Source organism: Hemibagrus wyckioides, linkage group LG11 (genome assembly GCF_019097595.1).
Source record: "Hemibagrus wyckioides isolate EC202008001 linkage group LG11, SWU_Hwy_1.0, whole genome shotgun sequence".
Classification (NCBI taxonomy): domain Eukaryota; kingdom Metazoa; phylum Chordata; class Actinopteri; order Siluriformes; family Bagridae; genus Hemibagrus; species Hemibagrus wyckioides.
This window is the reverse complement of record NC_080720.1, coordinates 33,104,902-33,130,851: the sequence shown is the minus strand read 5'-3', so window position 1 is coordinate 33,130,851 and position 25,950 is coordinate 33,104,902. Positions and strand designations below refer to the sequence as shown.

Here is a 25,950-nt window from a genome sequence, read left to right as displayed (position 1 = left end):
ACCTGTGGCATCAGCTCAGGCTGCTCTCTCTGCAGTGTGTGGAGAAGCTGCAGCAGTGGTGGAACCTCTCTGAAGGCCAAAAACCCAGAAACATACGGAGAAGTGAGAAACACCATCTCACTGACATCATACACCACCTACAGAGAGAGGGAGAGAGAGAGAGAGAAAGAGAAAGGTAGAGTGAGAGAGAGAAAGGTAGAGCGAGAGAGAGACAGAGAGAGAGCGAGACAGCGAGAGAGAGAGAGAGAGAGAGAGACATAGAGAGACAGAGAGAAAGGTAGAGTGTGTGAGAGAGAGAGAGAGAGAGAGAGACAGAGAGAGAGAAAGAGAGAGAGAGAGAGAAACAGAGGGAGAGAGAGAGAAGTTTATTAAACTAGCTACATATTATAATTATAATTATTATTATTGTTGTTGTTGTTTGTTGTTGTTGTTGTTGATTATTTGTACCTGGAGCTCGGGGTAGTTGAGGATGACGAGTTGAGCGCAGGCGTTGTGGTCATCCCCTTTAATAAAGGACAGGTCCACTCCCCCGACTCTCTCCAACCCTCTGAAGTCCGGCTCCTTCTGCCACGCCTCAGTGTCCTGCAACACCAAGCGCTGCTTCATACACTCCTGCTCGCTACACACACACACACACACATACAGAGTAACCATGCATTATCATCTACTCTTTAGTTCAAAAACCCTCAACTGTAGTCTATAACTGCTTATCTATCCCCTATATTAATAATATTATATTTATTATTTTTTATATTATTTGGTGTTTGACCAATCATTGATGATCTCTATCGCAAGCTCCGCCCCCATTAATTAATTACAGTAACAAAAGCAGGTGACGGGGAGTTCTGAATCGTTTCAGTGAGTCAAATCATTTGACTCAGCTCACTCATAAGTTTCGACTCTTTCAGCTGACAAATGGCTCGCGCTAGCTGCTTGTGAAGCTGTTTAATGAAATCTCTAGATGTAAGAATAGCTGAAAAAAAATAAACAAATAAATAAATAAATAAAATAAAAGGATGTTTAATCAAAAAATCACTGCAAATGTGTGAGTGAAGAGAATAATGATTCATGATTTATTTTCATGAATAAGCGTTTCTCTAATGAAAGAAAGGACGAAAATGAAAGAAGGAAGAAAATAAATAAAGAAAGAAAGAAAGAAAGAAAGAAAGGATTAATGATTCATAATACATTTGTGCTGATAATCACCTCTCTCATGAAATTATATACAATATACAGTCCATCTTCAACACACACACACACACACACATACACAAACATAAACGCTGTATTTAAACAGAAAAATAAATAAACAAAAATAATTACCGACAATAAATTTGATTCGTATCACATTAAAGAGTCGATTCAAAGATCCGATTCATTCGCTAAAAGACTAATGACACGCGCTATTCAATCTGTTAAATAAATCTCACAGTCGTACATGAACACACAGAGACACGCCGATATGAAGTCGCTTTATTTAATCATCTTCAAAAGAATCGCTTTTTTGACTGAAGCTAAGAAGGAGGAAAAAAGAAAGAGAGAAATTTAACTGTGTCTTTACTAAACCCTTCAACAACTAGGAAGAACTAGGTTTTAAATAAGAGTAGTTGTGAAGCCAGAGTCAGACCTTTCCCATTCCTTCACCATCTCCTCCTCCGGAGCCCACATTCAGCTCTCCGTGCTGCTTTTACTCCCTGGGTTCACTTTCATGCTTCCGGGTTCGGACGTCATTCAAGGAGGCGTGTTTAACGAGATAAGCGCTATGCAATCTGAAGATTGTCCACAAGGGGGCGACAAAACACCACATTACATCACATCAACCACATCAAACATTTCGATTCGCGTGAAAATGTGAAGATTCTCCACAAGGGGGCGACAAAAAATCACATTACATTAACACTCAAACTTTTCTATTTGCGCTTTATATAAATACATTTAAGTTTCTCTGTGTTTTTACCTGCTTTTATGTCAATTTTATAATTTCGTAGTTGCTTAAAAAGTGCCTAAAGTGAATAGAATGTATATATAATTCTATAAATCGAGATGTTGAAGGTATAGAAATTTGGTCAGATTTTTAGATAATCTATAACAAGAATTAAACAGTTAAAAAGACAAAATGTTTCTTTATCGTTTTTATCCACTACATTATTTAGAAAGAAGATTTAATCAACGTTTTAAGCTCCGCCCACTTCACAATCACGTGACAGGCTGCATTCCCAAAAAGCTTGTCTCGTTGTACTCAATATTGGCGTAAATTTATTACTATTTTTTTATTATTATATACAGTATAGTTTCTTTAATATTTTTGTTAAATCGTTTTTCTTCCAAAAAAGTCTAATTCTTCATTAAGAAGCAAAAGGTTTCTAGATTCATGATTTGCTTTCATGAAAATTCAACATTCAGTCCTCTCATTATTTAAATTTTCATTGTCTGTACCGATTATCTGATCGGGTCACGGGGAGCCTGTGCCAGGCGTCATCGGGCATCAAGGCAGGATACACCCTGGACGGAGTGCCAACCCAGGGCGCACACACACACACACACTCACTACGGGCAATTTAGAGACTCCAATCAGCCTAGAAGCATGACTTTGGACTGTGGGAGGAAACCGGAGCACCCGGAGGAAACCCAGCAAGCACGGGGAGAACATGCAAACTCCACACACACAGTGAGCGGGAGCGAGACTCGAACCCAGAACGCTGGAGGTGAATGTGCTAACCACTAAACCACCGTGTCGCCATCATTTAAATTTAATTAATTAATTAATTTATATACATATTTATTATTATTATTGTTACTATTATTAATAATAATTCTTTTACATCCGATTCCTTCTTACAGAGGAATTGATGGAAATGTTTATGGCTTCATGTTTGATTTCACACTAAAAAAGGCCGTAAAATATATAATTAAAAAAAACCCTGCAGATTAATTTCATGACTTTAAAGCAAAGTGTGTGTGAAAGTTTTCCACTTGAGAACTTCACACAGTGTGAAATATTTTAAACTTTATACAAAGATTCCTTTTTTTTTCCCAAGTATGCAAATTGACACATTTAATAAGATTAAATTAAAAATCAACTCCTCAAAAAGAAAAAAAAATCTTTAAAAAAAAAAATTAAAACATTTAAACCACCATTGAACTGGTGTAAACATATCTATCTATCTATCTATCTATCTATCTATCTATCTATCTATCTATCTATCTATCTATCTATCTATCTATCTATCTATCTATCTATCTATCTATCTATCTATCTATCTAAGTACAGTTTAGGCTACACCACAAACTCAGGAATTGCCCCCCCCCAAAAAAATAAATAAAGCTATAAAACATCATTAATGTTGTGATTCTGTTATCAGTAGCGACAATGACAAAAATCACCACAATTCTAAGATTAATGTTTTCTAAAAGTTTACCAAAATAAAAACAAAACAAAAACAAGGCAATGAAAAGACTCGAGACACACCCATCTCTTTTTAATTCAAGTTTAATTAATTCCAAAAAACAAACAAATGTAAAGGCGCTCTCTCATATATTAATCTCCAAAATGTTTTGTTTTCTTCTTCTTCTTTTTTTTTTTTAAATCTTTTACACAATCATCGTTTTCTCAGAGAGAAAGATATGCAGTGTTCATGAATGAAGAGTTCGACGTGTGCGGATGGAGAAATGGACATTCATGAGAAAAACAAAGCAAATAAACAAACATAAAAGACAGTTATTTTTATTCTATATTTATATATTTCTGTTATGTACATAGCCCTCGTACAGCCGGAGAAACAGGGCTTCACACGACAGAGAGCCGGAGCGCGAGAGTGAATTGGTGCGAGAGCGAATGAGCGCGAAAGCTTCACCTTTAGATCTTTCAGGAGAAGGAAAATCCAACAAAATCAACGTAGAACTGAGTTTGAATCCAGAATTCAGGAAGTTTTGAGGACTTGTGTCTACTCCACGACCCGCTTGGCTGGTAAACAAATCTCTCCTGTATTCCATTATTTCCTTTTTATGCTAATCCTAAAAAGATTATTATTAACTTTTCTTCCTCCGTTCTTCACCAATCAGGTCGTGAGTTTGTGCTGGTGATTAAAAATAATCTCCTCAGTGAGAAAGAAATCAAAAATCATTTCGCTTTTCACTCGACGCGATGGCGTGTGAGCACTCGGAACAGTGAGAGTCGCTATGGTAACATGAGCCAGAAGTGTAACAGCTGCCTTAATAAACATGTAATAAAAGCTGAACGCTGAGGCTGATTTACGTTCCGACTTCGAGACGATCGTCGTCCCTGACCAGCACTACAAAACCGTATCATCTTCTCATAGGTTCCACACGATAACGTTATACACCAAAACATCATTAAAATACTATTTAAACAACGATAACCACGTGTAAAAATCCAGGCAGTTTGTTCTGGCTCTTAGCATTTTGACCTTAAAAAGCAGGCCACGCCCACAGGTCGCTCAGCTAGCAGAGGCGCTAACCTTTATGCTTTATCAGTAGCACTTTTGATGCTGATCTAATCTGATGCTATGGTGATGCGGGAGACACCTACAAACTTAAAAATCCTATGTAATGAAAATCTGTAGAAAGCACATTCCCCTAAACTGTCGAGATGCGCTAATGCTGTTTGTGGTGAATTCCTTGTTAGCGACGCCAGTGCCTCTTAGCTAGCGTGTAACGTTTACGATCATGAGCAGTAACCAAAAAAAAAAAGAAAAAAAAAAAAAAAGGGCGGATCGCGTGCAGTCCTGTTTCTCCGCTCGTGTTAGCCCTGCTTTGCTAGAAGAGACGTGACGCTGATGTGAGGTGATGGGATTGTCCGGTCCGTTGCGTCGCTGTAAACTGTTGAGGAAAGAACGGACGTCGTGCGCGTCTCTCAACATCCAGAGAACGGCTAGCGTTTAGCATTAGCATGCTGCTTCGGGAGTAACAGATGAGAAGAACATACACCCCTCATACACCCCACCCCTCCATGTTTCAGGTTTCAAGCACAGGTCTGGGTTTCCAAAGCAGTTCCTTTTCCTGGTTAATGAGAAAAAAACGTAACATGTTCCGAGCTCTCGTTTTCTTTTTATTTGTTTTTTTAAACACGTGCGAGTGTAACTCTGTTACATTCACGTGAGCGTCCTATTTTTGGTAAACATTCTGAATTTTGATTTGATTTGCACCAAGGATTAAAAAACAAACAAACAAACAAAGACAACACTCCGTCTTCCCGAACTCTCCGCCCCTGACGGTTTACGACACGTGGAAAGTAAAAATAAACTGATTTATATATCACTAACTGAAACCTTCTTTTAAAACACACGCAATCCTCACTACATGCACACGTGTTGAAGTGCAGCGTGACGCATCACCCCGCTTTCCAGTTTCCTTGAATATGGAGGGAAAAAAACAAACAAAAATCCACAACATGCATCACATTTTTTTTCTCTTTCAAGTCTAAACACGTGGCACATGAGCGAGTGTTCCGAATCCGATTCAGACCTCAACCCAGCCGTGACACGTTTACACGTGACGAGGAAGAACCTCGCTATCACTATCCTTATCATTATCACTGTTCTAAAGCACCGTAACATGAAAATCAACAAACGGTCGAGCGAGCTTTACCTACTGCACTCTCTCTCTCAGTAAAAAACGCAGGGTGTTTTCCAGTTCTGATTTGGAACAAAGCCATGATCGTCCTGCAGACCGCCTCATCACACTTACAATATTCTCCTTCAGCTGTTCTCATTAAACCTAAAGAGTTTTGATTTGATTTAACGTGACTTCCTGAAATATTCTGACGCGCGATGTCCGAGGTTTAAAGCCCTGACCTGGACGATGAAACCCCGAACACTACGTTGGTGGAGCGAGCATCACAACCAACCTGTTCTTTCTCGCTCTCTCTGTAACTGTTAGAGTGTTTTTGGATGTGGAACAAGTCTCTAGAAGTTGTTTTGACCTGGGCTCAGCTCGTGACCTCATCACTCACCTGCACAGGTGTGTCCTTGTGTCAGTAAAGTAAACTCTAACTGACCGTCGTGCCCTGCTTACTGTAAAGGAGTTAAATAATAATAATAATAACAACAACAACATCATCATCCACCAGTGCAGCATTCACACCTCCGACCTGAACACACTTACACTTTTGATATTCTCAAAAAACATCTGGACAAAATCTAGAAATAAACTGACCTGAAAAGCCGTCGCTTGTAATATCATCATGACCTATTTGTTTAAAACAAACAAACAAAAAAATCCAGAAAATGTTCAATCGCATATTAAAATGACTTTTTAATGCCCAGTTCGCTAGCTAGCATGGGTAACCACACACAAAAAGAAAAAAGATAATATTGGTAAAGATGGTCCGTTATCTGATGTCGAGGACATGTATTAAATCTTGTGCCTCTTAATTGTATAAAAAACAGAAAGATGTATTAATTCACGGCCTTGTTGGACGTCCGCTATGTTTATTTATTTGTTTATGAATATTCTGCACTACTCAAGCTGTCGGCATATTCGACACTTTTCATGCTGTAAATCTAAAAAATTGTGTTTTTATTACTTCATTATTTTTTTTTTAACTACATGATCTATTCCACTGCTATCTGGTTAATTCTAACGCTAACATGCAAATTAGGCTCGATTTCCAATGAAACGCGTCCGATACAAACCCACAGCAACTCTGTGTTTATTTCATTTTGACCTATAAAACATAAAAAGTAGCCCTCGCTCACCCCCCCCCCCCCAGGCTTTTCGATGCATAGGAACCGGTCATTTGCAAATTCAGAAACTGGACGAAGGCAATTTTTAGGATTCGTTTCACAAGCAAGTGGAAAAGCGAATAGCTAATCGAGCACAGAGCACCTTAAACACCGGCAGACCGCGTCACACGCTCGAGATAAATACAAATAGAAATGTTTATTGCTTTACATGGCCGTTTTTGCCACGTTTACAAACCTGACCTTTGACCTATAAACGCTGACACCACCAGCGATATGGCAAAACAAACAAACAAACAAAAAAAAACATATGTATACAGTATTACTGTGCCCTTTGTGTGTGTAACAGCTCGTCCTTTTTTTTTTTTTTTACTCGTATTACTCGGGTTCGTCAGACATGTCGACACAGAAAGAGAGGAAACAGGAAGTTACCAGTGAACTGACCGGCAGCTCAGCCGAGCGCCATGGCAACGCAGATCAAAGCCCTTTAACGCCACGGCGCTGTTATCAAATATGTGTAGTTATTTTTCTTTGTACTTCGTCTTGTGCCCCTCCCCCGTCCTCCATCTCTTGCCCCTCCCCCGTCCTTCGTCTGGTGTCTCCTGGCTCTACCTGGAGATCATGGAGCTTGACTGTGATTGGCTGGAGGATGTGGTGGCGGCACTGAGCTGAGAGAATCCGCTGTGACTCGACTCCAGGCTCGTCATTGAACCCCTGAGAGGAGAAGAGAGAGAGAGAGAGAGAGAGAGAGAGAGAGAGGGAGAGGGAGACACAACAGAGAGAGAGGGAGACAGAGAGAGACAGAGAGAGTGGGGAACAATGGGGAAAAACAGGGGGAAAAGTAGGGAATAACAAAGAATAATGGAAGGAAGGACAAATAATGTACAAAAGAAAGAAAAAAGTAAGAAAAAGAAAGAAAGGGAGTCAGAGAGAGAGAGAGAGAGAGAGAGAGAGAGGGAGAGGGAGGGACAGAGAGAGACAGACAGAAAGACACAGAAGTGATGATACAGTCCACACCAGTAGATTCCCAGCAATAATATAAAGCTGTGTTAATAATAAACACACACAGTCTCACAGTGAGCTGAACCCCAATCCTACAGCTGGACATGCAGCCAGGACACACACACACACACACACACACACACACACACACACACCCCATCCGTCTCAGCCACCTTCCAGGCCTTCATGTGCACTGCATACGATCAGAAACACGTCCACCCAGAAAAATGCTAACATGCTAAAACAACGCACGGACAGATCCTTTAGCATGGTTAGCCTTCACCTGCTATTAGCATTAGCTACATTAGCATGTATGGGCTCAGTGTTCCTTCCAGCTCACTGTAGTAGAGTTCTGACTGGAAAAAAAAATGGGAAAAGAAAAACTTTTTTTTCCTGTCATCGCTAAATACACTCCTCAAACCAGACAACCACATGAGCCTTAAAGAAAGCAAGAAAAAGCGTGTGTGTGTGTGTGTGAGATATCTGACACTGTAAAAAAAACAGTCATTTACGCTAACATGGCTAATAAAAACCCTTTCAAAACTGATCAGACTTATTGATTCCTCAGATATCTGAGAGATGAAAAATCATTCAGTGTTAATAATAATAAATAATTTACCTCAGAAAATAGCATTAGCCTTGTTAGCATTTAAAAAAGATTAGTGATTAAAAAGGAAGCCAGAGATGAGGTTAGTCACGTAGACATCGCAGTGTTGTTCGATTTTAGTTTTTAATAAACACACCCTTATCGACTTTGGCTCCGTTACAATAGCACACACAAAAAGGCTTATTTTTTATTTTTTTTTAAAATATTTCCATGCTAATAAGCTAGCTTGCTAAATAAAACGTTTGCTAGCTAACTAGAAAATGACTAAAAAAAATATTTATTTTTTCCTAAAGTGTATTGAAGCTTACAAACCCAGACAAATATATTTTCAAAATTTTACTATCATTTCTTTTTTTTTATTTTAATTATTTATTGTAATTTTATTTATTGCAAGTTCAAGGAGAAGTCGATAAGGGAGCGTCAGAAAAAAACCCATTTTTTTTGTAACACAGCCGTAATTTTATTCTTAAATTGTTTAGTAAAAATTCACATCACGCCCTCTTTTTCTTTAAACATGCATGTATAAATTTTTTTCGTGAATTAATTTGCATACATAATTAAATATATTTTTTTAATCATAAATAAAATGTAAAATATTAAAAAAAAAATAAAAAAATTCCAAATAATCTAAAATAACTTTTTAGAAAATACATATATTAAAATATGGAATAAAAAAAAATATTTAGAAAAATGTAAATGGAATAATTATAAAAATTAACGCATTAAATATACTTTACAGATTTCTTTCTTCAAATTACTTCAAAAACTACTTTGTCGTTTTTTTTGCTACAAGGGCGTTTTGCAAATTTCCCCACGCTCATACCAAGAAGAAAAATCCAATGTACACACACTGCATTCTCTCACGTTAAAGGAATACACCGATATTTTACAATGTCTGTAGTGCAGCTGTAATCAGGTCACGTTTCTGAGAATAAAGACCATGGAAACGTGTTTGCGTTCACGTGAAACGCACTTGTAATAGAAGTCTTGGGGCAGATGATGATACGTTTTATTAAAAATTAAATAAAATATGAAATCTAAATTTGATGTTTGAATAAGATCAGAGAAAGACAAACTAAATATTCAGATTAAGTAGTTCTGGCTTTATCTTACACTTCCCTGATGATTGTGTTGTATTCATTCGCCATCAGAGACACACAAACTACTCCCTTTAAGTAGTTCCGGCTTTATCTTACACTGTCCCTTAATTTATTTCTTGTATCCATACACCATCAGAGATGCACAGTGTACAAACTCCCTCCTTTAAGAAAGTAGTTCCGGCATATTCATCCCTTTAAGAAAGTAGTTCCGGCTTTATCTTACACTGTCCCTAAATTTATTTCTTGCATCCATATGCCTCATCTCTTTCAAAAAGTAGCTCCAGCTTTAACTTATACTTTCTTGATGGTTGTTTCATATCATTCCTCCATCAAAGTCACACAAATTCTTCCCTTGACAAATAGTTCCTTCTTTGAGTGAAGCTAATGCACAGATTCAGCTTCATTTGTGAAGGAAAAGAAATTCTGATTGTTCTCTGAACATCTGCCCCTAGAGTTCCATTCCCTGTGATTTTCCGAGCAGAATAATGTGTGTGTTTTTCTGCATTTTGTATGTGTGTACGTTGGATTTCCTCGTCCATGCTTCCATAACCTGCTAGATTTACAGAAACCCAAGCCGAGCATGTGTTCAGTGCATTAGCGTTAGCATTGTGGTTAATGCTAACACGCGGACAGAGCTTCGTTAGCGTGGCGCTAAAGCTTGGCTAACGGCAAACAGGATCACTTACAAACTCTGCACATCGCAGCAAGCCGTTCTTTACGGAGGGAGAAACAGAAAAAGGAAGGCAGTCGTGAGGAAACGGGCGCAGTGAGAGAGAGAGAGAGAGAGAGAGAGAGAGAAAGAGAGAGAGAGAAGCAGAAGCTTGGACAGTGTTTGACTGTAGGCAGTTACATGGCATTGAGGTGAAATAAATAAATAAATCAATCAATAACGGAAAGTCGTCAGTTTTTAACAGTTTTTTTTGTGTACACGTGATGGTTGCAGATGTTTCTGCTGCGATCCAGATGTGAATTTACCTGAAGTCCTCAGAGCCCAGGACCTCAGTGTAGTACATGACTTTACACTTGTGAGAGGAAACCTGCAGTGTGGCTAACACGTCGTCCACGCGGGGCAGGTTGGTGGCGGCGCACGCTGGCATGGAGTGGAACCGCCACTGCAGGATGTAGAACCCGGGCCAGCGTGTCACGTGAGAACCCTGCACACACGGGGGGGGATGGAGGGATGAAGAGAGGAATAATAAAACGTCAAGGTGATGTGTGAATAAACAAACAAATAATAAACAAACAAAACAAAATCTAGAAGCATAATAAATCAAACTAATAAATAAATAAATAGTAATAATGCTTAATTAAATAAAGAAACAATAAACAAAAAACCCAAATACAGATAAATATGTAAAATAACAAACATAAAACTAAGTAAATAAATAACAAACAAAAGAGTAAAAAAAAACAAAAAAAAAAACACGGATAATTCAAAATATTGGAGACAGAGGAATAAAAGCAAATAAGAAGATTAATAAATAAATTAAACAAACAAAGCAGTAGATAAATACATGGAAAGATGACTACATTATGCTGAAATAAATTAATAAACAAAAATATACGTTGGATAAATAACTCAATAAAAAAATAAACAAATATTGAGTAAATTATAAATAGACAGATAGCTAGGTGAAAAAAAACCCAACCAAATAAAATAAATAAACAGAAAGATAAATAAACAAACATTAAAATTCAGACAGGTGTGTAATAAATAGATGGATATAGACAACAGAGAGATAAACAAACTAAAGTGATTAAAATAAATATATTGAAAATAAAAAGTAAAATAATAAAATATTAAAGCTGTAACTCATCCCCCCGAAAATTCCAACCGGACAAAAATATTTTTAATTTAAATTTTTGTTACAACTTAAAATCTACCAGAAAAGGTAAACATGTAAAAAATGTTTTGCGTTTAATTTTCTTTCAGAACTGTAAGGCAAAACAAGTAAAGGAAGCCACCGGTTTAGCCTCGTCTGATTACCTGCACGCTCTCCCCCTCTTTACAGGTGAGCGGAGACTCCACCATGCTGTAGTCCTGCCCCAGCTGCCATGACTTATCGATGAGCTGCACGTTGTTGCCCCCAGGTGACGTGATGCCATGAGACGCCAGCGCCTCTTTCCTTGGTGGCTGAGGAGCCCGTTTGGAGTGGTAGATGTTGAAGACCACGTCTCCTTTACACACGTCGAAGTCCCAGGTGATTACAGAGGAGGCGTCGATGATCTCGATCAGCAGCTGGAGGAGACACGAGAGCAGATGAGTATATACACACAATTACGTGAAAAATAAATGACGTCATATCACGAAATGCCTTGCCTCGTGCGGTGCTCCTTTAAAAACACTGGCGCTCTGGTAGATGGTTTCCGTCCACAGTTTGATGTCGTCGTTCTCCAGTTCCTCGGGGGTTCTGTAGAGGGATTTGGGGACCAGGCCTCCCTCGGGAACCTCGCACTGTAAAACATCAAACTCTGTTCAACATTGTGCTCCAAAAATCCCCTCATACTCCTCAATATTCAAGTGTACATCTGATTTATATTTGGCCACACACACAAAACTCCATAAAAGGCAAAGCAGAGAGCTGAAAACAACTATATGGTAAAAGAGTGCATGCTAAATCTTTCATTAATGCAGCTCAGAGACACAAACTCCTCCTCCTCCTCTATTAGAGCACCATTTACATTTAGCCACGCCCACAAGACTCCATACATAACAGACAACATTTTGTCTCCCACAAACACTCGCTAACATTCATACAATGACACGATGTGATAACTTATTTAATGATAAAGACACATACAAGATTTATAAGATATGAGCTGCTCTAGAACATCTTAGCACTGTTTTTTTTTTATCCTGTTAAACACACACTCTGTAAGCTACGCCCACACACTCACCATACACTCTCCACCCAGGAAGTCGGGGATAACTTCCTTATCGATGTAATCCACCAGACCGCCAGGACCCTGATAGTCGTTCCCGGCGTAGATGAGGAACTTCTTGCGCGTGTTCTCGTCGATGAACGGACTCACCTGAGGGAGAGGGAAAAAACAATCACAATAAAACACTGTATATAACATATTTACACCATGCATCCTGCCTCCTTAAAATTCATATAAACATTCATAACAGAACCAAATGCTGCTCAATACTAACAAACAATCAAAAAAAACAAACAACAAGAAGACAAAAACAAGAAAAAAAACCCCACCACAAACCTAATCTAGCTACCTAATACAGATTTAAGATATAATAAATAGCAAATTGGGAAAATCAAGGAACTGGAAAAAAGATCTAATTTTTTTTTAAAATATAAATAAATGTATGTGTAAAATGATCCTTAAATAAAAGATTAGTGATTTTGCCATTTTATTTAGTTCATATGATGCAGTTGCGTTCTGCTGAATGACCACCAGGGGGCAGTAGTGACATGCTGAATGCACACTGGTATTGAAATGCTGCAGTGTGAGACTGCATAGTAACCGCATAGCTAAAATAAGAATTAGTGCAATCATTAAGGAAATCATAAAAAGCTCATTTACCACTTTAAACTATCATAGAGACAGACAGACAGACAGACAGACAGATAGATAGATAGATAGATAGATAGATAGATAGATAGATAGACTTAACCTGCAGCTCTCGGATCAAACCCTGAGCATATTTTTTTCCCCCTCGCACTTCCTGTTCTAGTGTGTAAACAGGAAGTGGTGGAACCTCACCAGAGTCCAGAGCACAGGGAAGACTCGGGGAGCGCGCAGGATGAGGAGGCGCCCGAGGGTTTCTGGGTAATTTGCTTCCACCACCTCGATGATGCGCAGCAGAGCTTTAACGCCGGGACGCCACAGATGCCTCATGTTCAAACCCTCCAGATCCACCAGACATGTCCAACAACTGCACACATCATCATCATCATCATCATCATCATCATGGCTTTACAGAATGTGTGCACTGTGTGTGTGTGTTTCTGTATGTTTCTATATGTTTCTATAATAAGAAGGTTTTCAGGCTAAGGTCGTACAAGACACGTTCCCTTTGCTGTGACAGAAAAAAGTGCCAATGTGTTGGAAAGAGGGGGGGGGGGGAGGACTGTTAAAAATGGTGAGAGGGAACAGACAGATGTGTTGCTGTGGATGAAGTGAGAAATGAAATAAAGCATTTTGAGAACAGAGACACTAAAAAGAGGTCAGATTATGGGCTCAAATTAACCAGTATTTCCTCATTAGATCACATCAAAGGCAAAATGCTGATGTGTTTTTGCCCAGAATATAAAATAAAGAAAAGAATGATGAAGAGGAAGAAGATAAGAGAAGGAGAGAGACAAGAGATGACGCTGGAGAACAACAAGAGATAGGAAGGAGGAGAAGTAGAAGGATTAGGAGGAAAGAGGATAGGAATCAGGAGGAAGAGAAGAAGACAAGAAGGAGGAGGAGGAAAATGAGGAGGAGTGGAAGGTTTAGGAGGAAAGAGGAGAGGAATCAGGAGGAAGAGATGTAGACAAGGCGGAGGAAAACGAGGAGTGGAAGTATGAGAGAAGATGACAAGAAGAACGAGGAGGAAAAACATATGAAAGAAGTGAGTGCAGAGGGAGTGGTGAAAAAATAGGATGAAGAAAAATAGAAGACAGAAGTGAAGGAGGATGAGAAACAGGAAAAGGAAAAGGGAGAATGAGAAAGAGAAGGATGAGGAGAAGCAGAAGGAAAGGAAAGAGAAGAAGCATAACTAGGAGTAGGAGAAAGAAGACAGTCTGGTCTATAATTAAGCTTGTGTATGTAACCCAGCTCACCTGATCGGGCGTCCAAACACCTTGGTGTTCTCCTCACACCTCCTCAATCCCTCCTCATTTATAGACAAAACCTAGACGACAACATACACACACACACACAATTATCTAATTATCTATAATTATCTATCCTGATAAAAGTACTATCTTGTGTTTTGAAGCAAAGCATGCTGGGAACCATGGAGCTTACATGTCTGAGCAGTGACTCCTCCCCCAGAGCTCGAACCAGACCCTTAGTGTCCATCTGTCCCAGACGCAGGATATAGAGAGGACGGCCATCTGCATGTATGCACACACACACACACAAAATCAGAACTGTGCGGTTGTATTTTCTCTGAAGGGAACCTGCTGTTCAGACAACTTCCTTATTTCAATTTTTTCTATAATATTACACAGACATTATTACACTGTGTGTGTGTGATACGAAGAAAAAGAAAAAATGGGAAAGAATACGGGGATAAAAAGAAAAATCTACATAAAGGGAAGTAACATGGAAAAAAAGAAGGGGGGGGGACTGAAGAAAAGGAAAAAGGAGTCTGAGAATAAATAAGAAATAAGGAAGAAATGATCAGAAATAAAAAGTAGGAGAGGAAGTAAAGAAAAAGAAAGAACAAAGACAATGAAGGAAAAAAAAAAAAAGTGTGCGTCATCAAGGCAAAAATGTGACAGCACCATATGCGCATTTACACAGAGACACACACACACACACACACACAGTGTGACATCCAATCACCCACCGACACTCATGCACAGTGTGTACGCTTGATTAATTATCCATAATTTAACCACGCTACGCTTCATAGCGAGGGTATAACACACACACACACACACAGCTCAGAGGCTGCAGCTGACAGAAGCGAGGGAGTAAAAGATTAAAAAATGTAGATAGAAAGAGAATGAAAATGGAGAGACGTAAAATATAAAAATCAAATCAAAGGCGAGAGAATGTGTGTGTGTGCGCTCACCGCGGTCGTGATGATGCCAGCCCCCGGTGTAATAATCATGGAGGACCTGTGGAGAACTCCAGGTGTCCAGGAGGTAGTCCACCTGGTGCTGCTTCCTCCAGGTGAGAGACTGACACAGGATCTCTCGCGCTTTATCCATGTTGAAGTCTCGCGCTCGCAGGAACCGCAGGATGTGCTGGTCCTTCGGGATCTATACATTATACCACGTTACATATACACATCATTCCACAGCGTGTCTATTTCATCACTGACAAGCTAACTCCTAACCCACGCCTGGAGACTTTTAGCAACAGGAATACCTGACAGGTATGACCTCATGGGGGCTGGTTTCCAAGACAACAAACTGCTTTATATTCTAAATCATGTTTGTTTTTTTTATGGTGTTTTAAGTGTAGAATAGTAAGGTAGGCGTGTGTGTATGTGTGTGTGTGTGTGTGTGACTCACCTTGCCCTTGTGTGTTTCCTGCAGCCAGCTGCGGAGGCGTATGAGGCAGCTTTCCTGTAGAGGTGTGAGGTCACCCAGGTAACGGTTGATGTAGTCAGCATCCAGTTTATCTAACATGAGAGCACACACACACGGTACTTTAGACATACAACAATAATATAGAAACAGTGTGTGTGTTTGTAGATTTCATTAGTAATAGTTATTGTCATTATTACTATTATTTTCTGCAATACTAGTAATACTAGTAGTAGTGCTGCTACTCTTTTATTCTGATTAGCTGTATTATTAGCAGTATAATTACTGTTATTAGAAGTTGTAGAAGCTATTAGGTGTTACTAATGTTTATTATCTGTTAGTAGTTACGTTACTGGTACAGTTAGTGGTAGTGTGAGTGTTATTACTAGTTATAGCAATAGTTATATTGTTGTTATTGGCAGTAGTAGAATTACTTGCGGAACTTGTGTATAACTTGGTAAGTCGATGTGTTTATAGAGCTGTCTCGGATTATTTTACCTTTAAATGCACATTAAAAGAATTTTTTCATCATTATCAACGTTTTAAAGCACTCTTGATCACCATCTGGCGTGGCGGTGAGCGGCTCGTTGGCGCTGCCCACTGGACTGCTGCTGTCTTTACACGCTGCTGCGTCTTTGCCCGACTCTGCGGGGGCGGTGATGGCGATGGGGGCCGTTGTGGGAGGAGCCGGGGGCGTGACCGCGACGACAGGCTGAATGATGGAGGTGCTGGGGCTCCAGCGGGGTACATGGGTAATGCCCTCCTCCTCCAGCTCTCTCAGGTAGTACTCGATGATCTCTTTACCCTGCGCACGAGAGTCCATTTATAGTTACAAAGGAATAAACCACAAAGACACAAAAACAACCAAACTGATTCTTTACCTTTTTGATGCTGTTAGCGTACTGTTTCATGGCGATTTTCTCCACGGTGCTCTCGAAACCGAAGAAGGATTTGATGTCCAGGCTGGCCGACTGCTCAAAACATGTCCAGTCCTCGTTCTCGGGGTGAACCTGACACGCAAACGCTCACGTTATTACAAACAGAGAGCTTGACTAACTGAATTAAACAGTTAAAAATCATTTAGAAATGATCATTTACTCCAATGTTGATATTCTATTATGTCAAAGTATGTTTTATTTATTTATTTTTATTTTTTAAAATATATTTTAGTGTCCAGGTCATCCTTCTTGTCTTGACCGCTCTTCCAATTTCTCTTCTAAATCTAACATCTGTAGTAATAAATTATATAATAGTGAAAGGTAAAAACTAATAATAAAAAACAAAAAAAAACCTGCTTTAATTCAGACCTGTTCAGTTTGTAAAAAAAAAAAAAAAAAAAAAAAAAAAAGATAAACAAACAAATAATGGTTAAAATAAAATGATTTATTTTGCAGAATTCCTCATATGTATATTATTATTTTTTATTATTATTATTGTTGTCTGTATATGAGTGTGAAATGCCATATATCGAACAACTTACAGAATAAAAAATAGACGTTTTTTCTTTTTTTTTTTTTTAAGTGTGACTCAGGAGTGCAGATGGATAATAACCCAGAAAAAAAACGGAAAGAAAAGAAGCGAGGGATCAGCAGAACGACAAGAGAAACAACAAAACTGCACTAAACTGCAGCATCAGCAGAATTTCTGCTGCAACAACAATAAAAAAAAAGACAAACTTCTGGAAAGTGTTAGAGACAGCGAACCTCGTTAATTCTCTCTCTAGCCATTCAGCACACACACACACACACACACAGTGCTGTGTATACACACTGTAGGCAAATAATGGCGTACCCGTTACACAACACCAACACCACCCTCACCTCTTTAGGAAAATCAAAAACTTCAGAGTGGAGTTACTGTCACCACAACGATGGTCCTAGAGCAGTACTTCCTGGAGTGTTTTATTCCTCTTATACCACAGAAACCTCCTGAAGATGATATGTTATAGCAGTGTAGCCTCCTGTGTCCTGTAGGAAGCTTAACATTCCAGCTTCACCTCAAACTCTCACACAGAAACTGGAGACTACGTGTTTATTATTAGCACAGTATTTCCATGGACTAGCTGTTACTATGGAAACGACAACGTATCAGAACCAGCATGCTCTGCACCATGTTGTTATACAGAAATAACACGCATCTGTGGTGTGTCACAACATGCAAGTGGACAAAATGGACACTTGGTCAGATTCAATGCTGTGGAACAATGTGAGAGACCAGCTACTTCCCGCTCTGGTTTGTTACAGCTGTGATGAACAGCTGCTTTTCCCCTCACCAGAACCTCACACGTTCTGACCAGTCAGAGATGAACTGTGTGTGTAAAATATATATAGAGTTCGTCTACATATATAATTAGAAATCCTTTACATGGTGATGCGGTTCATCTTCCAGTTAAATACTGGACCAGAATTAAACCGTAGAGAATGATGTTGTGTGTGTTTCATATTGTTCCTTTAATACAGGGAGGAAAGCTCTAGAAGCTGGAACTGTGTGTTGTTTGCATTCCATCATCCAGCTCCGAATCTGTCCCACGTACACAGCGACTAATCATACACATAGCAAGGCGCTGACAGTTACCACGTGCCCCTCACACACACACACACACACACTACAGATGAGGGCTTTGCTAACCCAGTTCCTCCTCTTGCTCTCGCTTGCTCGCTTTCTGAACACTTTGCACTTTAAAGCAGAATTCCAGCAGAGTGGCGTCATGACCTGCCTCGGAATCAGGGGTTCGTTTTTTAAAAACGGAAAATTAAAAACATGTGGTTCTTATTTATTTTAGTAGGTCCATGACATGCATTTCCAAATCATCAACCTTTAACAGATAGTTTAAATAAAAAAAAAAGTAAATAAATAAATAAACAATATGCATTCCTGAGGAATGTGTGTATGCACCACTACAGACAAAAAAACACCATGTTGAAAGCGTGTGTGTGTGTGTCTCACCGAGTAGCAGCAGAGCTCGTGGATGATGACGCGGTTGGAGAATGTCTCATTGTGCGACTCGATGTGCAGCGTCCTCTCGCGGCGGTTCAGTGTGTTCTTCTGGATGAAGTAAACGTAGTCCACGCCCGCGATCTGAACACAATCGCAGCGTTATTAACATGCAGACGTCAGCAAACACACACGGTCAGACGTCTACGTCCACGAGCTCTGGACGCTGATTGATCAGAAGGCGTCGATTCATTGTCTAATACACTTTCGTTTCTATGGTAACCGCTCGCTCTCGGGGACTCGTACAGCTACGCAGACGATACCGTTATGTTGAGGTTATCTTCAAGTCTAGACACGAAGAGTTTAGTGTTTATGGAAGGAGTCTCCGGTGTCAGAAAGAGAAGCGATTTGTAAATATAACTGATACATTGTTGGTAACGTGCTGTATTAGGAATTTAAAAATAAAAAAATAAACAAACAAACAAATAAATAAGGTATTAAATTTTGTTTTGTTTTACCCTTTTTAGGAGTCGAGGGGCGTCAACGTCCAGCTTGCACCTCCTCTCGATTTTGTGCGTGGAGTTGTCCTCACTCGTTTCTTCGCTGAGGACATCACTGGCCACAAACATGGGGATGAGGTGACACGTGGGGAACCTCCTCTCATACGCCTGAGAGAGAGAGAGAGAGAGAGATGTATAAGTCATAAGTTTAAACGTTGTGTCGTCTATAATATCGTCTCATAGCTGCTTTCATCAGGTTCACTTTAACATAATATGATACAAGACAACTACTGCTGGATTACTGTAGCGTGTCGTAGCTGTCAAGTGTTGGAGCCACACTGACCTAAACTTCCCTTCGAAAACTTTTCTGCAAATCCACCATAATGTATAAATGATGCAATCGTTTCTGTAAAGGTGCTGGAGATATTTCTGGAATCTCATTTTTCCTGACAGAAGTCATGGAGCTAATCAAAATCGATGCTATAACAATGACGAGGTATAACACTGAGCACTGAGAGGTGAAGTGAATAAGGCTGATGATCTCCTCATCATGGCACCTGTTAGTGGGTGGGATATATTAGGCAGCAAGTGAACATTTTGTCCTCAAAGTTGTGTTAGAAGCAGGAAAAATGGACAAGTGTAAGGATTTGAGCGAGTTTGACAAGGACCAAATTGTGATGGCTAGACCACTGGATCAGAGCATCTCCAAAACTGCATCTCTTGTGGGGTGTTCCCGGTCAGTATCTATCAAAAGTATCCTTTAAGTCCTGTAAGTTGAGAAGTGGGGCCCATGGAGGATCTTAAAGGATCTGCTGCTAACATCTTGGTGCCAGATACCACAGCACAGCTTCTGGGATCTAGTGGAGTCCATGCCTTGACAGGTCAGGGGTGTTTTGGCAGCAAAAGGGGGATATTAATATAGGCAGGTGGTCATAATGTTATGCCTGATTAGTGTATACACACATTATTCCTCAAAGATGAGGTGTAACTATAGCAACAGGGTATAACAGTAGCCTATAGATATGTGCACTCTAGATTTTTAGCCATATAGTGAGGGATAAATGGGCAGAGCTAAGGCCATTAAACTATTTTGTCTCTCGACTAGCCTGTGTGTGTGTGTGTGTGTGTGTGTGTGTTTTCCAGGTTAATCTTCTTCGCAGGTGTTCTGAACAACAGGTCAGCAGATGGAACAGAAACTAGGGTGTGTGTGTTTGTGCGTGTGTGCGCGTGTGTGTGTAAGAGGGCAAAACCTCCTGCTGTTCAACAAGTCGGTGTTTAACATGTTGCACAAATCAGGTTGCACTCGTTATACTGAACAAACAAAAACAAATGGCGGAAAACCAGGAAGAGGGAGCGGAATGTGCCATGAGGTGAAGTGAGGGAGCGGAGATGGAGGAATGTGATGTGGGATCGCCATGTTCATGTTGAAGAGGAAATACCAGATCGGAATTTCAGCATGTGCACTCTCGCTCCAACCCTTTCTTCATACACTAGCGTGTATGTGAGCCATCTACTGGACTGAACTATCAGACTGATCAGACCTGATCTCACGAGAACACACACCCACATTCTCTCTCTCTATCTCTCTCCTTCCCGGTATCTCTTTTTGTCTCTCTTCCTCTTCTTTTCTCTTTTTAAGTCTCTCTCTCTCTCTTTCTCTCTCTCTTTCCTTCCCTGTGTCTATTTTGGTCTCTTTTCCTCTTCTTCTCTCTCTTTCAGTCTCTCTGTCTCTCTCCTCCTCTCTCTTTCAGTCTCTCTCTCTCTCTCTCTCTCTCTCTCTGAGCTGAACAAACACCAGCATTAGTTCAGATCCTGTGTAAATGTGTGTGTAAGAACTGGTTTGATGCAAGATGTTCTACACACTGTACACTCCCACACACACACACACACACACACACACAAACCAACAAACACAGCACTACAGGAAAAATAAGCAAAAGTGTAAAGTAGTAAAAAGTGTTTGTGTAAATAAATTGAAATAGACATCAACACAAATGCCCATCTCTCCCCCCCCCATGTTCCCGTCTCTACTAGATACCAGTCTGTCTCTCTTTCCATCTGTGTGTTTCGCACTAAATCACTGTCTTTCTCTCTGCTACCGCATGCTTGTGCTCGATACAGAGACGCTCACGTTATACAGCACTCAAGTGAAGTGTACAAGTGCACGAGGGCACTTAGTGAAACGAGACATAACCAGTGGTGTGTCCCTGCTGTAGCTTATAAACCTCACGCTGAACACAAGCTGTAACACAACTGCATTTAGGCATTCACACACACACACACACACAGAGTGAGAGAGGGCACAGCAGAGGTGTTTCGGAGAATCTCACATTACAGACGGCAACTGTTTCGATTTTGTTCTACAATTTCAGACAGAACCATCTTTGTGTGTGTGTGTGTGTGTGTTCCTATTCGACAGCAAAAAAAAAAACAAAAAAACAAGCGCTTGATTCAAGCTCAACTCATTCATTGTATTCAGATGGACAGAAGGACTTGTGTAGGCTTCACACACACACATACTCAGGGCTGTATTCAGACTCATTAACATGAAGGAAAACAATCACTCTGATTTTAAAAATAAATAAAACAATAAAAGTAAAGAAAAAAATGGATTAAAAAAAAAGCAATGGAGGCTTCGGTATTAGCGAGAATAACACAATTAGCTATAGGGTAGTTAGTTCACTGACACTGGACTAGCTAGGACTGGGAAGGCTGTTGCTATGGTTTCGACAAGCCGCAATCAGCCATTACAAACACACAAACACAAAAAAAACCCATGGAATAAAAGAGATGAACACTAATAATAGAAAGGCTTTGTAATAACGAGTCTGACTCATTTACACCGTGTTTATTCATACAGCAGTATTACTCACTGTATACACACACACACACACACACACACACACACACACAGAGGGAGAGTGAAGGTCAGAACCGGACTACAGTACAGGAATATTCCTGAGAGGAAGAGTTTGGTGGTTGAAGCTATTCTAAGCTCTCGCTGCTGGAATCTGATCAGAAAGTAGGTCGAGGAGAGAACATGCTCTGAGCGTGGAGGTTGGGAAGATCGGAAATCCGATCCGCGCAGCGTTCCGCTGGCTGCCGTCTGTAAATTTATCCTGAAACATTCCCCTCACGCTGCTGCTCTTGGCGTTACCAGGATTCATCCCAGAGAACACTAGTTTATGATAAATGTTAAAATAATGGTTGTTACCGTTCTGATTTTTGGGGGCGTGGTTGGTCTTGTGTTTGATGTACATGCTTGAAACAAACTGTCTCAGTTACACACTAAACACTCAATATGCGTACAAGAAAATAGCGCTCTGTTTTTCTTCATATTGTCTTTATACACTTAACAGGATATCGGACATGAATGACGCTTTTAAGAATTTTTCCAAATGATAATTGTGAACTAATCGCAGGTAGAACCGAGAAGAAAATCTGGACTGCCAAGTGGAATCACTTCGGACAATCGCTTTGGATTCACGTCATATGTAATGTGCAAGTGAGAAGACCTGCTCAGCGGAAACTGCAGCTTTGTACGCGCACACACACAAAATTAATCATTATTAACGGGTTAGTCCCTCGTTAGCGTGAACTTGAGGGTAATCGTAAATAAACTGCGGAAAATTAGCATGAACATGGAGTTAGACGTAAATAATTCTTCTGGTTGTAGTTATGTCTACTCATCACACAGTCACGTATCCTGTTTGATCTCTTCTTACGCCTAAATAAACAGAATGAACCTCGTTGCCTGTGGTTGTAAGTCGTGTCACGTGACGTCCGGTGTTCAGACCACGTGTGGTATATGATGTTGTTGGATTACGTGTTAAAACAAGCGGCACACGTGGACAGTACGCGCTTAGTTGGGAGGTTTGATTGCGGGTTCGTTCTGTGTAACGTCTGAGACGAGCGCGTAATTTCAGCTATCGGGTTTTAATGTGCGGTTGTTGCGCGTCGAAGCAGTGAGTGAATGTCTAATTAGCATGTCTACAATGTGAAACGTTAGACCTGATCCCTAATCAGTGATGTCTAAACTTTTTATTTATCTCCCTCTCTCTCACACACACACTAATGTCAGGGGTTGTTTAGTTTATATTTAGCAGACGGTGCTACTGCAGTGGCTGATGGGTTTAAAGAAAGAAGAAAAAAGTTTTTGATAAAAGCATTGCAGCAAGTCGTTTCCTGAGCTGGTGATGATGCAGCAGAAATAAATAAACGCTCGCTTTGGTGACGGTGTGTGGTGACTAACGTGCAATTACACATCTCTCTTTGTGGAAGAGAAAGAAAGACAAAAAAAAGGAGAGAGGAAACGAGAGAGCGATGCAGAGACGAGGCGTACGAAGAGTTCGCTTTCAACTCGTCTGATTTCACGTCATCGCTATTGAAGATGTTTACAAAAACAATACACGAAGAAGTCCATCACCTCCGACACTGGAGACGCCATTCTGCTTACCGCACCTTTAAATCAAGCTGGTTCTGATAACCAACCAGAACCAGAACCACCTAACGTAATGATGTCATCTGGATCAAATGATCAAGAACATAAGTAATAAAAATAAGGCCATGTTGTATTCTCAAGGGATTTAAAAGTGTGTGTGTGTGTGTGTGGGTGGAGACGGGCGTTACATGTGAACAGAACATGGTGTTCTCGACTTCACGTGAGCTGCACATGCGGTGACTGAGGTTGAAGTGAAGATCTCAGAAGGCTGCTGTGTAAAGACGCTTCAGGTCATGCTATCGGTTTCAAGATTGTGTGTGTGTGTGAACATGTGTGTGTGTTGAGGTGTAGTCTCGCTTTCACTCTCTCAAAGCACTGAGAGGGGAAAGAACACAAAAACGTTATCTGTTGTACAGTACTGCACTCTGTACACCCCCCCACCCCCACTCACTGCAGAGAGAGAGAGAGAGAGAGAGAGAGAGAGAGAGAAAGAGAAAGAGAGAGAGAGAAAAGCTTCATCAGGCTTCCAGAATGTTCCGTCACACATTTCCGAGCCCAAAATACCGCAGCAGGCTGATATCTTGTGAAGAACAAAAAAAACACAAAACAGTAGAACACTGTGTTAGGATTTGTGTTTAGTCTGGAATTAGGGGACAAGCTCTTCTTCTGCCACAGTGGAGCTCTCAGAATTCTTCATATACATTACTCCCTATTAAATGTGTTACACAAATGGAGGACAATCTCAACTACCTAAAGAACAACGTTACAGCTCTAGCGCCACCAATAATCGTACATTGTACGCCATGCTGGATTTTCCACCATTTTTAAATTTTTCCAAAAACTTCTCATATCAGGTAACATGGAGAGGATCGACTCCACTGGTGTCCCACAAGGCTCAGTACTTGGTCCTCTCTTTTTCTCTCTCTATACTCACTTTCTTGGCAAAATAATATCTTCACATGGGTTCTCTGACCACTGCTATGCCGATGACACTCAACTTACCTTCTCCTTCCCTCCCTCAGATACCACAGCTTCTGCTCAGATCTCAGTGTGTCTGGCAGACATCTCATCGTGGATGCTGGCTCATCAGCTGAAAATCAATCCCAGCAAAACTGAACTGCTGGTCATCTCAGATGATTCATCCCCAGCCCATGATCTTGCGATATCCCTGAACAACTCCTGAGACCAACCTGAATGAAAATCTCAGATTTTTCACGTGTTACATTTCCTTTTACGAAAAAGGAAACAGGAAGTGTGGGCATATCTGAGCAACGTCCTCACACTAAACTTTGTAGACAATTGACGTTTTGTTCACCTCCAGGTGATGGTGTGACTCACAAATTAGCAAAACTGACCAACTGACTGAACTGACTGTTCCCTGGAGCTAGGGGCAAGGTAACAAATTAGTAATTTGTCAAACAGGAATTCAGGTATTTTAAATTATAACAGAATTCCTGTTCGGTGAAGTGAAGTATATCTCAGTGATTAAATACTGACACTGAAGCAGCAGTCCAGTTTAAAGAACTGGACGTTACACTGTTACTCCAGGAACTCGGGCTCGGACGGATGATACTCGGATCTCTGTTTCAGTAGAGTATTGAAAACAAGGTGTGGCTTTGTGCATGTTTTTTTTTATCATGCCGTTAGCAAATTATTGTGCAATGCGAATGTAATTAATGCACATGTCTCATCAAGTCGCTTGATATCTGGCACTCGTAAGGAGCGGATCCTCGCCGCATTCTGTTCTGTTATCCGTCGTCCTTCGTTTCTGCCTTCTCCAACCACCAACCACCATACCTCGGTGTCCTGAGCAGGAAGTGGAGCTGATGTTCTGATCTCTTCTCATCTTTTAAGCTTTAATCCCTCTGCCTCTGGCTAATCCCCAGCACGAATTTTAACGGCATGTGGCGTCCCCGGATGATGTTGACCGCTAGTACATGCAGTAGTGTGTTGTGCAATGATTAGAGATGGCGCTGGTCCAATGGCCCGGTGTTAGTGCAGAGCTGATAGAGGGGAACAAAATGGTGGGTCAGACAGTGGAGACTGGGACTGGAACTGGAAAAGAAATGTAAAGACCAGTATCCAGATAGTCCGGAAAAGCAAACCAGAGATCACGTAGAAGTAAAGACAGCACAGAAAGAGCCGCATGTTTTTCTTCTTGATATATATATATATATATATATATATATATATATATATATATGTTTAAACACCCCTTCTGATAAATACAGAGATTTTCAAGACGTTATAAATGATGCTTATTATCAGTAACAATGGCAACTACAACATCATCATGACTATCACTTCCTCTGTGATGAAAGAGAGCGTCTGTTTTCAGATCCACTTCCTTCCACTTTTTGTTGCAAAACAATCTGCGGTACTGAAACTTTTTTTTTTTAATATTTGCATATGAGCTGCAGGTCATTTTTACTGATCTGGCAGATTTAAATACATTT

General features: G+C 40.3%; 2 protein-coding genes across 4 annotated transcripts in view; both read right to left on the bottom strand.

Annotated features, from left to right (window-relative positions):
- Window positions 1-1,749, bottom strand: part of LOC131361295 (endonuclease V-like) — a 12,398-nt gene extending 10,649 nt beyond the window's left edge. For both annotated transcript variants that reach the window (XM_058402334.1, XM_058402333.1), the window contains exons 1-3: window positions 1,628-1,749; window positions 448-619; window positions 3-137 (exon numbers count right to left, since the gene is read on the bottom strand). In XM_058402334.1, the coding sequence (XP_058258317.1) occupies window positions 3-137; window positions 448-619; window positions 1,628-1,668 (348 nt within the window). In that variant the 5' untranslated portion in view covers window positions 1,669-1,749. The remainder of the gene's footprint in view (window positions 1-2; window positions 138-447; window positions 620-1,627) is intronic.
- Window positions 1,750-3,472: 1,723 nt separating this feature from the next.
- si:dkey-237i9.1 (SEC14-like protein 1) overlaps window positions 3,473-25,950 on the bottom strand; it is a 30,317-nt gene continuing 7,839 nt past the window's right edge. The window contains exons 3-17 of one of the 2 annotated variants that reach the window (XM_058402273.1): window positions 19,072-19,221; window positions 18,566-18,697; window positions 16,501-16,629; window positions 16,181-16,424; window positions 15,605-15,714; window positions 15,160-15,349; window positions 14,385-14,473; window positions 14,198-14,268; window positions 13,134-13,305; window positions 12,309-12,443; window positions 11,731-11,865; window positions 11,398-11,649; window positions 10,386-10,564; window positions 10,097-10,123; window positions 3,473-7,415 (exon numbers count right to left, since the gene is read on the bottom strand). In XM_058402273.1, coding sequence (XP_058258256.1) covers window positions 7,310-7,415; window positions 10,097-10,123; window positions 10,386-10,564; window positions 11,398-11,649; window positions 11,731-11,865; window positions 12,309-12,443; window positions 13,134-13,305; window positions 14,198-14,268; window positions 14,385-14,473; window positions 15,160-15,349; window positions 15,605-15,714; window positions 16,181-16,424; window positions 16,501-16,629; window positions 18,566-18,697; window positions 19,072-19,221 — 2,121 coding nt within the window. In that variant the 3' untranslated portion in view covers window positions 3,473-7,309. The remainder of the gene's footprint in view (window positions 7,416-10,096; window positions 10,124-10,385; window positions 10,565-11,397; window positions 11,650-11,730; window positions 11,866-12,308; window positions 12,444-13,133; window positions 13,306-14,197; window positions 14,269-14,384; window positions 14,474-15,159; window positions 15,350-15,604; window positions 15,715-16,180; window positions 16,425-16,500; window positions 16,630-18,565; window positions 18,698-19,071; window positions 19,222-25,950) is intronic. The other variant, XM_058402274.1, reaches the window with a different exon arrangement.